Source organism: Anopheles nili, chromosome 2 (genome assembly GCF_943737925.1).
Source record: "Anopheles nili chromosome 2, idAnoNiliSN_F5_01, whole genome shotgun sequence".
In the NCBI taxonomy this organism is placed as follows: domain Eukaryota; kingdom Metazoa; phylum Arthropoda; class Insecta; order Diptera; family Culicidae; genus Anopheles; species Anopheles nili.
In genome coordinates this window covers 1,639,681-1,652,924 of record NC_071291.1, presented here as the reverse complement: position 1 = coordinate 1,652,924, position 13,244 = coordinate 1,639,681, and the positions used below count along the sequence as shown (strand labels likewise).

Genomic DNA, 13,244 nt, shown 5'->3' with positions numbered 1-13,244 from the left:
AAGTTTGTAACATTCCCACCAGATGGCGCTATTGTGTTCAGCGTATAGGGGTTGTTTTTATTACTGTTGGTGTTCAATCATATGAGAAATGTCAGGTTCTTTGTGTGACATTTTGTTGTTTACAAAAATCCCGTTGCTAATAAAAAATCGTTTCGTAGGTCTTTTTTTTACTCATTTTCATTGTCGCGCTATCTGCCGGTGCGTTTTGTGGTCTACAAGTGATTCAATGTAAAAGCTAAACGTTGAACTCATTTCCGTCGATAAAATTTACTACAAAAGTTGTGTGCGAATCCATGTAAAATTACCTCACTGACGATTGCAGATACACGCAGCACATTGGAGTAATTGCTCGTTCCAACTATTAAGCAGTAATCACTAGATCGTGTACAGCAGCAGTGACATTATTGGAAGTTAGAAATATAGTGGTGCAATTTGTCCCGTACGGAATCAGGCTCGCCGCCATCAGTTGATTATGAGCGGAGAACCAGAAAATACGATGAAGAAACAAAAAACGGTAAGTGATATGGCACATATGGTAGAATAATTATTTCACTGTAGTAGCCTCGATGTAAAAGGTAGAGCAAGGGCATTCTCTTTGAAATTATTTTTGTTATTCATTTTACAGTTTTATGAAGAAACAAAATAAGATATCTGATCGTTTGAGGATCGTATCTCGAAGCACATTTTTGTGCGTCATTTTTTATGGTGCTAATCAGTTACTTAGTTATCAACTTATAATACATCACAAGAAGTAGGGCCGTGATTACTTTTTAATGATATGAACCTGAGTCTGGGAGCGACACGTGAATTATATTTCATCGTCAAGCAGATTTTCGTTTTCCATGAGTAAATGTGGCATTAACGGATATCAGGGTACTGATCATTCAACACTCACGCGAAAATGATCTTAAGTTCCGTTTTAATTCGCAAACATTTCCTGACATAAGGGTATGATAATTTGCAAACAGTTTTATTACACAATTCAGTCAACCGCTTACTGATAAGAGTCTTTCCAATTATCATCATACTCCAACAATGGACATTGGATCAAATTTTGCTTTTACAGATAAGTACATCTATCATGCATGTTTAAAATGGGTGTGATATGAATCTGCATGTTGGGAGAGACATCATACCATAAGTGGCGAGCACACATCTATTTAGCTTTAGGAATATTTATTATATTGAATGAACACCATATGGTAGTTTAATCTAACGCCCGTTTCATGGTAAAGTGGTATACAGGGCGATAGAAGTGGCCGACCCCTTTTGGAACAGTGTTAATCGTGTGGCAGGCCTGTGCTGTTCAGAGCTGTTGATAATTAGCACAACACACATCACTTACTGCCGCAACAAGTTTTTTTTTTGCTGAAGCGAGCATTTTTATAGTCACAGTAAGTCCTGCCTGCGAATCATGGGTGTGAATCGTGGAATGCAAGGTGCGCCGACGTTAAGGGTCATGCAATTTACGTCCAAATTGCATGAGGAAGCGTGGAATAGTGCTGCCGCAGGGGAAAATTGAGTTTAGCGCATAATTGAATCCCCTCACCCACTGCACATACACACCGACACAATAGGGTTGGAGTTGTTGAGCGATTAGGTTGCGGTTTGTCGCGCACGCGCAATATGCACCGAGAAAGTGTTGCGTACCAGATACTGCGACCGTTCATTTTGAGCTTTAGGCATGTTTGTAACCGGTAAGTGACAGTGGCTCTGAAGCGCTGTGCCAAGTTGCCACAACGAAAGCCATTGGGCTATAATAGTGGCGAACTTTAATAAATGCGGTCTAGCGTGCTCACGATGCGCTCACATTGCGCGAGTACCTTAGCGCAGTCGTTACCCTAAGATTGCCACGTTTCGAACGTTCGACGTCTGGCTGCCGTTGCCGTTAGTCCTGCGTTGGTTTTACGGTATTTCCTTACGTACGCCTTTGACTGACATGAAAAAAAAAACTACTAGGAAGTACGTAGAAGCGGTTATTCCACGGTGGTTATTCCAGTACATCTCGCTTCCCGTTTGCGGCGCAACAATAGGAAATCCATCATCGTAGCGTACTCGTACCCTGGTGCAAAGCAAACCCTGGTGGGAACCTCCAAAGAAAACAAAAAAAAAACAACAACAGAACGGAGAAATTTACGTACGATCACTCGGTCATTTCGGGAGATCGCGGCTCAAGGGACCGTGGTCCGCTGTCAACTTTCTCCACGATCGACGAGTGCTGTTATAAAAGCGATGATCTTCCATGACCGCCGTTGCACGAGCATCGCATAATCGGAGGAAGCAAAGCAGGCACAGCTTTTCTTGGCGCCATTGGCGATCGATCTGCCTTCGTGATCGGGTGCGAACGTTCCTTCGGTACGCTTGGTCGGTTGCTAGTGACTGTTTGGTGAACCTGTGTGGTGCTGGAGAACAAGTCAGGCAATTTATGCTACTGTGTGTTGACAATAGCGCCTATTGACTGAACAAACGTGTGTTGAATAGTGCAAAGATGTTTGTGAAACGGAGAAAAGTCGCCAATTTCAATAATAACTCTTTTCTGAGCAACTCCAACTACGAGAACGATGGAGTCGGCCGCTGGGCAGGAATGATGAAAATGCAATGCAGCAAACACAAGGACTGCACCGGCAACGTTTCGGCAGAGGTAAGCCAACGGCACTAACAACGGTGGCTGCAGTTGCAAGCCACCGTCACAGAGCGCTATGTTACGAAAGCGTTTATAATAATAGGCTCACAGCCGCGTCTGGAGGGCCCTACATCAGGATGGCTTTTAACGGATAGAAAGAGGAAGCTGTTCGTCAGACTTTCACTTCAGTTTTGTCGATCGCGATCCTCCGGTATGCAAATTGTCGAAGTCATGCTTGCAAAGTCTCGCGAATACTCTTCACATTTACTGGTCATCTTCGTGAGCAACTGCTAGAAAGGGTTTTGGATAAAAATGTAGTGGAAGAGACGGGGGCTAGATGGCAGTATCGTCTCTTTTGCAACCGACTGCAACGTTCCAACCCACAACCCATTTCAAATGTTCGATGTGTCTACGATTACGTAAGGTTGATCGGGCAGGTTATTGAACTTTGATGCTCAAAGCGTACATGTGCATACGAGCGTACGACTTTGTAACGTGATGTGAGGCACACAAATTCCAAAAGTAACCTATTATTATTGGTCGTAATAAATGGCGAATGTGATTGACATTGAATTTTAAGGAAAATTCTTTATCTTACATGACTACGTTAAGACTTACCAATCAGACATAAGCTATTTTTCCTGCAAACTACCGTTCAGCTAGCTATACAAGTAGCATGTGATAAAACCCGATAAGCTATACTTTTCAAATGATAAGCGTTGGCCTTTTTCTCTCTTTGCGCGGTTTATCATGACGGCTAATAATTGTAGCTACGACTGACGCTGTTCTCAGGCGATACATTGCAGGAAACTCATCTCATCTAATACGCCGAAGGAAAACAAACGACTTATCTTCGGACTTGCAACCGTAAATGTTTCCCTTCTGCATCGTACTTATAGGTGATGTTTCGGTAGCTCTCACGTCATTCGGTTTAAGTTTGTCGAGAGCTGTTCACCCAAAGCTGGCAATAATGCAGGAGGTAGTGTTCTTTCCCACCCCGACCCTTCCGTGGCTTCTATCTTTTGCTTTCTCTCTCTCTCTCTCTCTCCCCCTACCACCTCTGTTTCCTCTCTTTATGTATCTCTAGTGGAGTAAAGGAAGCAACCTTGAGGTCCTCGGGTTGTGCGTGTAACCTTCCAGATCCAGTGCGCGTGTGGTTAATGAATGGCTTGCTTTCTTCTCATCCGCAGTGTCTTCAGGTGGCGACGAACGTGACGGAACAGAAGCACAATGTGTCTCGGGAAGTGCGCGGCCAGAATCTTGGCCTGTGTCGTGGATTCCGCGGGTGCACCGTTTGGCTGACAGGGCTGAGTGGTGCCGGTAAGACGTCGATTGCGTTCGAACTGGAGGCGTACCTCGTTTCGAAGGGAATCCCGGCGTACGGGCTCGATGGAGACAACATTCGTACGGGGTTGAACAAAAACCTCGGTTTCTCGCAGATAGACCGTGAGGAAAACATTCGGCGTGTGGCTGAGGTGGCAAAGCTGTTCGCCGACAGTGGCGTTGTGTCGATCTGCAGTTTTGTTTCACCATTCGCCGAGGATCGAGAAATGGCTCGTAAGATTCACAAGGACGCCGATCTGAAGTTTTTCGAAATTTACATCGACACGCCGCTGGAAGTTTGCGAAACGCGTGACACCAAGGGTCTGTACAAGAAGGCTCGTCAGGGTGTGATCCAGGGCTTTACGGGAGTGACGCAGGCTTACGAGGCTCCCGACACTCCCGATTTGCGTGTCAGCACGGAGGGCATGACTGTTCGGGAATCCACCCTGAAGCTGATCAAACTGCTCGAGGATGAAACGATTATACCGAAGTTCATGAAGGAGGACGAACCGCTGGCGGAGCTGTTCGTGCCGGAGGATCTGCGAGCTGCGCTCGAGGTGGAAGCAAAAACGCTGCCCGGTCTGACGATCACTTCCGTGGAGCTCCAGTGGCTGCAGATTCTGGCGGAGGGCTGGGCATACCCGCTTAGAGGGTTCATGCGGGAGCAAGAATACTTACAGACGCTTCACTTCAACTGTCTGCTGAACGAAGATGAAACACTGCGAGTCAACCAATCGGTCCCGATAGTGCTCTCTGTCAGCGAGCCCGATAAGAAACGTCTAGAAGGAGTCAGTGCCCTTATGTTGCACTACGATGGGCGCCCGGTGGCCGTGTTGCGTAAGCCTGAGTTCTACTTCCAGCGCAAGGAGGAACGATGTGCTCGTCAGTTTGGCACGACGAATCGCGATCACCCGTACATCAAGATGATCTATGAGTCTGGCGACTATCTTGTCGGGGGTGAGATCGAGGCGTTGGAGCGCATCAAATGGAACGACGGGCTGGATGATTATCGACTGACGCCGAACGAGCTGCGCCAGAAGTTCCGCGAGATGAAGGCGGATGCTGTGTTCGCCTTTCAGCTCCGCAATCCTATCCATAACGGGCACGCGCTGCTGATGAGTGACTGTCGCCGGCAGCTGTTGGATCGTGGCTTCCGGAACCCGGTGTTGCTGCTGCATCCACTGGGCGGTTGGACAAAGGACGATGACGTGCCGCTGCCGGTGCGCATGGCCCAGCACCAGGCGGTGCTGGACTCGGGTGTGCTCGATCGCGATCATACGGTGTTGGCCATTTTCCCATCGCCCATGATGTATGCAGGCCCAACGGAAGTGCAATGGCACGCTAAGGCTCGTAAGTAGCAGCATCATCGTACGATATTGTACGGGAACCTCATGTCATTGCGTATATCTTTTTCTTTGGTGTAGGAATGAATGCTGGAGCCAACCACTACATTGTGGGGCGCGATCCCGCCGGTATGCCACATCCCGACAAGGGTCTCTACGCTGACGGCAATCTGTACGACGGAACGCATGGTTCACGGGTGTTGAAGATGGCCCCCGGTCTGGATAGCATAGAGGTAATGCAAAATATCCACTATCCCGTCCGTCAATTGCATGTTAGCATGTTTTTGCCTTCCAGATTCTTCCGTTCCGAGTGGCGGCCTACGATAAATCCAGCTCCCGTATGGCATTCTTTGAACCGGCACGCAGTCAGGACTTTGATTTCATTTCCGGCACCAGAATGCGTACTCTTGCGCGCAACGGTGAAAATCCACCCAATGGGTTCATGGAACCGAAGGCTTGGCAGATACTGGCAGAATACTACCAATCGTTGCAGAAACCACAGCAATAATAGGCTGCTAATAATGCGGGTGCGGGCAAAGCCACGAGTGCCCAACTGTTGCGCTTAGTTTTCGTACTTCGGGCCACGCAGTAGACGTATGGCGCGTTTGTTTAATTACTAACATTTTCTTTGTTATAACGCAGGTTTTGCTATGCATTTACCGAAGCATTTCTTACCAACGGAACAAAATAAACGACCTGTATCGGAATGGTACAAAGTATTAAACAGCAACGCTATTCCTCGGTTGCGTCCCGGACTTTAGTTTAGAGACGTAAAAACAGACATAATGTTATCATCTGAAGATATCTTTATTCACACAAACTTACAGGATGTCCGCGCACTATAGGTAATTAGTGTTTGTGTGCAATAATGGTGGCCCTCTGCATGCTTTCAGTTTTCCTTTTCAAAACGGTGAACTAAGGGCCTTAACGCGACCCAAAAACGGGATACATATAAACAGAGTTCTAAAAAACCATCTCCAAACTGAACGCATCTACACCGACGATGGGGCGGCATCGGTGGCCAAGGATGTTTTCCTTTTTGCTATTCGCAAAAAAAAAGGAAAAAAAGATTCAAACGTCTGTCACACTCAGAATTGTACACAGGAGACGGTTGGGCTTGGTAGACTATTAGACCTGACAATACGTAACAACAATGGAATATGCACTTTCCTCGTTGGCCACCAGCACATGTGTCTAAATAGTCATGCAGGGTAGCAGATTTGCCGTTTAGAATCTAGTATGTACAGAACATGCTTTAAATTACATTATAGACATCGACGCATCCACGCACTCGACGTTCACTCAGCTACAGTGCCGTCTGTATGATCGGGATTTGAACGCGCGCGAACGCGCTTTGCGTCGTTTCTATTTGGGAAAATCCGCTTCGCTCGAGATTATGCCTTTGTGGGCCATCATGTCGTCGATGTATTTTTTCACCTTTCGTTCCGCTGCAAAAGAAAAATCACAAACGACATTAGGCTCTGCCTGTTCGAGAACAAGCTAAAGAAACGTGCGAAGAACACGGTGCTTACCAGTTACATCGGCCTCGAAGAACTTGTGCGAAATCTTTCTCGCCAACCCTTTGAATAGCTCCTTCGTTTCGATTTTTTGATCGCGATAGTACGGCATCAGGAAGTGTATCACGCAGCTGGCCAGGTTCTTCTTCTTTTTCTCCATCTCGGCCAGCTGGGATCCAGACGGCGTAGAGCCCGCCGAATCAGGCTGAACTGGACCCGGCGTAAGGCCAGCGGACCCCGACACGAGTTGCTGGGCAGTGGATGCATTCGCCACATTGTTTACGGTCGATGTACTCATGCAGGTTTGCTTTACGCAAGCGGTTTGCATCATTCCTACACCTACCGAATTACCGATCACAGACGATCCTCCCGCTTGGGATGCGTTCACTGGCATTGACGGTTTGTTCTGTAAGGAATGGATTTGCGCCGCCGTCGTGAACTGCAGTGAGTTCAAGGTCTTCGCACCTATCACGGAGGAGGCGTTTGGTGTGCCACCCATCTGGGAGAAGGGTGGGCTTTTGGGCGTTCCTGCCAGCCGTGGGTCGAGTACACCGTCGTACGGCGACCGATGGTCGTAGGTACGCTTTGGGTGCTTATCGTGATGTATAGTAGACTGCAGTGGCAGCGGAGATGGTGACGGTGGGCGATGCGCCGGCGACGGTGGCACATATTTCGTGTGCATATATTCTGGTTCCGGCGACGGTGACAACGGTGCCGGTGATGATGGTGGCGGAGGCGATGATGGAGGTGGCGGTGATGCTGGCGGCGAAGGAGGCTGATCCTTTGTTCGGGTGTTCGAGGACGACGGCTCCGGTTCGTCGTCCCACATGTCTTCATTGTTTAATATTTGTGAATTAGCTCCGCCAGCACCACCACCTGCCCCTTTCATGGGCCCATAACTGTTGTACCCGGAAGACGACGCTCCAGCAGAACCATAGACTGCACTCTTAGAATAACCGCTGCCAGCAGTACCTGCGCTATCGACGTAGTGCGATATCCGTTTCTTGGGGGCCGCGTAAGTGAACTCCTCCTCCGGCGAGGGAGGCCTTCTGGTGGGGTGATGATGCTGCTTGTTGTTAGTTTCGTAGTCGTCATCATAGTTACGCGACTTGACTGGGGCTCGCTCGTACTCGCGGTCATACTCTTCATCCTCATATTTGCGCTTGCGTCGTCGGGCAACCTCATCTTCCTCCCAGTCCCTGGAGCGCGAACTGCCTGATCGATACGAATAGGATCGCTCCCGGGAGTACGATCGACTGCTTTCGCGTGAACGCTTGTAGGATGAAGAGGACTTTTGCTTGTTCCGAGACCTCTCACTCGAGTACCCTCTCGATCCGGATCGAGATCGCTCGCGATACGCACGATCTTTCGAAGTTGTCCGCGTATCTGACGTTGATCGTCTATGGCGATCACCGTGTTCGCTAAGTCTGTGGGATTGACTTTCCTGGTACGGTTCGTTCGATACGTACTCTACAGATGGGGAACGTGGTGACCGTGGAGTAGTTGGCGAACGCGGGGATCTCGGAGATCGTGGCGAGCGTGGGGATCGAGGTGTTCGAGGCGAAGCAGGAGAAGCCGGAGGTGACTGTGGTGATCGTACCCTTGACAAAGGAGCTGGTTCCGGCGGAGCCAGTTGAGTATTGCTCGATCGCCCACCCTCCTTTCTCCCGTCATCATCCCACATATCACCGTCGTCGATGGTCATTACTCCAGATCCTCCTCCACTCAGCATCGTAGCGGAAGAGGTGCTGTTTTTGGCGCTGAAGTAGGAATTTATCGACGGCTGGCTGAGACCGCTACGATCACGTGAGGTACCTGATTTTGACGATAGTTTCGTGCTTCGCTTACGATCTCCGTTGCGCTCGCTTCGGTGATGATGATGATGGTGGTGATGATGAGAGTCATGCTTTTTCTCGTGTCCATCCGAGCGCAATTCCTCCACGATGCTTTCGCCATATTTACGTTTCAGATCGGCTTCAATCGTCCGATAGTCACCGCCCAAGCTAGCACGGTGCTTCGGACAGTACTCTTTAACCCTTGGGTGTATCATTTTTTCTGCTACGGCCGTTTTCATCGACGTTACCTGTGAAATGTAACATTAATTATTTTAGCAACGGCATAACATGCTCTTTCCTGATTAAAATAAGAAAATTCTCTACATGTCCGAATTGCTATAACTCCGGACAACAATGTAGAAGGAAATATTCTCTTCGGATTATCTAAGTCAGGGGAAATTTGTACAATTCGACATCTCTGCTTTAATTTGATAATAGGAGACCTATCCGAAACTCAGTAATGGCTAGTTCAAAGAAAAATATTACCTCAATTTAGAATATACCATATGCTGATGATATAAAATTCTTGGTTTGAGAATCAAATAAAAATGAGAAACTGGCAAATACATCAGAACAAAACCGGACGAGCCGGTCATGATAGATCTTTTAAGCCGCTGACGTGATCAGATGACAATTGTTTTGTTCAAATTTTAATTAAGGGATAAGGTTCATTCGTTATTCAAAAACTCGCATGTTACATACGTACGACAATAAAATAGACAAAAAAGACAACAAAGGAGCCGTTACGTTGGACACGCCACTCCCCAGAGAACTGATCATATCATTAAAATGAAAATACTTATTCTGCAAAGAGTTGTTTGGCCACCGACATGATAGATTCAAATTGTAATGAAGTGATGGGGTTGGTTAAGTATGGAAGGATAATAGAGGAGTCATTACAATGATGAGCTCGGCAAACAGTCATGGCCTCTGGTGGGCGTGGTAGGTTTAAATTGAGATGAAGTATTACGGGTTGATTCATCAAAAAAGTTGAAACTATTGAATGAAGACGATAGTCTGAACCACGAGCGGTCTGCCGCAGAAAGCTTAATTCGCCAATAGGTTGTAGAGCCTGGTGAGTAAATATTTTAACTTTAAGATGGTAATGAGGAGCTATAGCAGCATGCCATAGGCTGAGCTTTCTCGGTGAGTTGTTGGCCGACGTGAACTAGCAACAATACCTGATATGCTTCTGTACGCTTATTTCAGCATTCTTGACTTTCATTGATTGGTAGTAGCGACGTGCAGGGTAAGATCGCAGATTGAACTGATCGTTGAACATTGAGCGACATTTGTTCCATTAACGGCAACGGGCAACACAAGCGAACGACAGAGGAAGAGAGTGGTTGAGATGACGATTGAAACTGAAACCAACAACACTGTTGAAGCTGATGGTGTGGCATAACGGGTATTGCTGGTTGCTTGCTTTGAGTTAAGATTTAAGGACGATAGTAATTCTCGACGCACATTAACCACCCCGAAAATCGACGCTGGTAGCAAAGTTGTGTCTTATAGTCGAAAGACTGCTGCAGTTCCACTGCTGTTGTTGCATCAACTTACACATTGCATGTGGATATAATTGTTCTCGTTGATAGTCGCAGATTGAAATGGATTGTTATGTTTGCAATTGAAACGGCCACAAAAAGCGAGAAAACGCAAATTGATTGACAGCTTTGGGACTGATAGGTGGAATGATGGTAAATAAGTATATTTGATTGTTTTAAGAGGCCATATGTCCTAGGACGTATGTAATAAACAAAAATAGAGTAGTGTGAAAAAAATAACGAGCTTTTTTTAACAATTTTTAAAACACTCTTTTGGGCCAAATATATAAATAAAGTAGTAAAATAGAAAGAGCGAATGTGTTTGTATGTGTATAAGAGAAGGTAGAGAGAACAAGAAACGTTTTCCTAACCAACATGTATTGCGTAAACTTACCAGCTTAACAATCGCACGGTGGTACAAGCTTTTGACGGTATTTTTGGTGAATGCCTCGTACTCCATTTCGACGGCTATATCCTCGTAGTCTTTGTAGACGAGACTGTAATCCGTCTCCTCGATACCTTTACAGCTTTCAATGTTTTTCTTCATCAGATCCGCCAAAGTAGTGACGTAGGTTTCTCGCGTAGCAATCGTCAAGCCACTTACTTTCACTGGCGTTTGCATGGCAAATTTTACACGCCCGATAGTGGCCGAACGTTGCATGCTCATATCCTTGGCAGCAGCTGCCTTACGCAGAGCAAATTGTTTTTGAATCATCAACGCGGATTCACTTTGTTTGCGCTTATCACGACCATCACTGTAATTGCTACTGCTTCCGTCGTAGTAGTCATTATCGTATCCTTTTCGCCCACCTCCGTACAAATCGGATGGATCATCGTCGTAGGCCGTCATCGTTTTCAGCTTTCCACTGTAGGCCAGCTGCTGGAAGTAGTCTATGGCTTTTTGGACCTTCTTCGGGTTGGTGCACACATCGCACATGTTCCGGCAATCGGGCGGATCGTCACCGAAATAGTCTGTAAATAGCCGGTGTCGACAGCGAGCGGTTTCACAGAATTCGACCATTTTTTCAAAGTTCTTTACAGCTTGCTTGGCACTTTCCTCCTTGGCTGTGTCTTTACACTTCTGTAAGTCTTGGCGCAAAAGGAAATCGATAGATTTACACTGTTCGCGGCAATGGTAAATGCGGCAATAGGATTTTTTTCCATCGCGACCCGCTCTACCAGATTCCTGATAGTAAGCAGCCACGTTCTGGGGGTTGTCCCAGTGTATTACGAATCGAACTGAGCCTTTGTCAACCCCCATCCCAAAGCTGATAGTGGCCACTATAGCGACGTACTTTCCCTCCATCCAGTCTTCTTGCACCTGATCACGTTCGGATTGCTTTAACCCAGCGTGGTACGGTACCGTCCGAAGGCCCAGCTTCGTTAGGCTTGTTGCGACGCGCTCTGTGTTTTCGCGTGTACGACAGTATATAATTCCGCATGCACGTTTGCTCTGTAACAAAACAATCCTCCTGTCAGTTTGATACTAAATGAGACAAGTAGTTAAAGTAACAATCTTACCGGTTTCACTTCATCCTGTTTACCAAGGATGCTTTCAATGTACTCCTTCAAATGCAAGTAATCGTCTTGGATAGAGTTCTTGAATACTATGTCGTAGTAAAGATTGTGCCGAAAGCAATGCGTTTTGAATTTCGCAACCGGTTCTTTTAACTTAAGGTTCCGAAAAATGTCTTCTACGACATGTTTGGAAGCAGTTGCTGTCAGAGCGATCCAGGGTATGGAGGGATATTCTTCACGCAGAATGCCAAGCTTCAAGTAATCCGGCCGAAAATCGTGGCCCCACTCGCTGACGCAATGCGCTTCGTCAACGACAACATATGCCACTTTTCGGAATTTCACCAACTGTAGCATAATCTCTTTGAAAGTAGCAGTTGTGGCTTGCTCGGGTGTGATATACAGAAAACGTATATCGGTTTTAACGCTCTTCAGATCGTTTATCACCCGTTCGCGATCTCGGACATTCATTTTTGAATTTATCGAGTCAGCCGGGATCTTTATGCGAGCAAGCATGTCTAACTGATCTTTGATCAGCGCTAGCAGGGGAGAGAATACGATGGTTACCTTGTTATCTTGCATTACGCCAGGCAGCTGAAAGCACAGCGACTTGCCGGCCCCAGTGGGCATCGAGACGTATACATCTCGCGTTCCTATTAAAGAAATGAAAAAAGAAGCAATTATTTTTAAGGAAATTCTGACGTCTTAACAGGATCGAGACAGATGGAATTTTTTTTTCTTCGGATACGTACGGGCTATTATGGTTTCAATAGCCTCCTTTTGCAGCTGGCTCTTGAAATCGCGGTGACCAAAGTATTGCCACAGCTTTTCCTGCAATAACTCGTCAGATTTGGATTCTTTTGAAAGAAGTTTTTCGTGCATACGCCTATTGGACCGTTCTGGAGAGTCTGATATTTCGACAACATCGTCCATGTTGGGAATTTCCATGGGCGTCTGTGGTCGAAGTATCATGTCATCGTAATCTTCAATCGGTGGCGTTTTTGGGGCTCGCGGCGGAACATAGTCATCATATTCATCACATTTCGGATCTTTTTCCAGCAACTCCTGCAGGGATGCATTAATAGCCGATTCACACTTGGCGCTGTACACAACGGGAGCGAGCCGCACCTGCTGTGGCTGCGGCTGTGCTTGCTGCGGCGGTGCCGTTTGCGTCTCTGGCTTCGATTCATTCTTGGGTTCGGATTTTGTATCTACTTTGAGTGCAGTGCCGTTGGCTTTACGCTCTGCACGGTTGTTTTTGACATTCTTCCAAAAGGATGCCTTTAAGCACTCATTGAACTTATCAAACTCTGAAGACATTTCGACGGAAGCTGAAGCTCCCGGGGAACCGATGCACAAGCGATTCGAAAATGCGCAGTATTCGACCGAACGGCAAATGGATACTGCTATTAACACGCAGAATCACTAGTACTGAGAATCATAATAGGTTTTATCCTATTTTTCACCGCACGTTTCACTGCTTACATCGGATATTTTATAAAAAATCGAAGAAACGCTAAGAAATCGACTTTTTTCTGGAAATG

General features: G+C 46.7%; 2 protein-coding genes across 3 annotated transcripts; one reads left to right on the top strand and one right to left on the bottom strand.

Moving 5' to 3' along the window:
* Positions 1 to 472: 472 nt before the first annotated feature.
* On the top strand, positions 473 to 5,991 carry LOC128730698 (bifunctional 3'-phosphoadenosine 5'-phosphosulfate synthase). Of its 2 annotated transcripts, none has more exons than XM_053823775.1 (4): positions 473 to 514; positions 3,814 to 5,296; positions 5,371 to 5,522; positions 5,585 to 5,991. In XM_053823775.1, exons 1-4 carry the CDS (start codon positions 473 to 475, stop codon positions 5,795 to 5,797), a joined length of 1,890 nt encoding a protein of 629 aa, XP_053679750.1. In that variant the 3' UTR covers positions 5,798 to 5,991. The 2 variants fall into 2 exon arrangements, with proteins under 2 accessions (XP_053679750.1, XP_053679748.1); XM_053823773.1 differs by lacking the exon at positions 473 to 514 and adding an exon at positions 2,489 to 2,641.
* A 92-nt stretch (positions 5,992 to 6,083) lies between these two features.
* LOC128730934 (uncharacterized) lies at positions 6,084 to 13,020 on the bottom strand. Its single transcript, XM_053824026.1, has 5 exons — positions 12,453 to 13,020; positions 11,707 to 12,353; positions 10,580 to 11,638; positions 6,822 to 8,889; positions 6,084 to 6,737 (listed from the first exon to the last, which is right to left on the bottom strand). The coding sequence occupies exons 1-5, from the start codon at positions 13,018 to 13,020 to the stop codon at positions 6,655 to 6,657; spliced, it is 4,425 nt and encodes a 1,474-aa protein (XP_053680001.1). The 3' UTR covers positions 6,084 to 6,654.
* Positions 13,021 to 13,244: the final 224 nt, after the last annotated feature.

Coding starts and splice junctions, on each gene's coding strand:
- LOC128730698 (XM_053823773.1), top strand. CDS start 2,489: ATGTTTGTGAAACGGAGAAAAGTCGCCAATTTCAATAATAACTCTTTT. Junction 2,642..3,813: donor CCGGCAACGTTTCGGCAGAG/GTAAGCCAACGG, acceptor TCTCATCCGCAG/TGTCTTCAGGTGGCGACGAA. Junction 5,297..5,370: donor GCAATGGCACGCTAAGGCTC/GTAAGTAGCAGC, acceptor TCTTTGGTGTAG/GAATGAATGCTGGAGCCAAC.
- LOC128730934 (XM_053824026.1), bottom strand. CDS start 13,020: ATGTCTTCAGAGTTTGATAAGTTCAATGAGTGCTTAAAGGCATCCTTT. Junction 11,639..11,706: donor AACAGGATGAAGTGAAACCG/GTAAGATTGTTA, acceptor GTTTTGTTACAG/AGCAAACGTGCATGCGGAAT. Junction 8,890..10,579: donor ACCGTGCGATTGTTAAGCTG/GTAAGTTTACGC, acceptor TACATTTCACAG/GTAACGTCGATGAAAACGGC.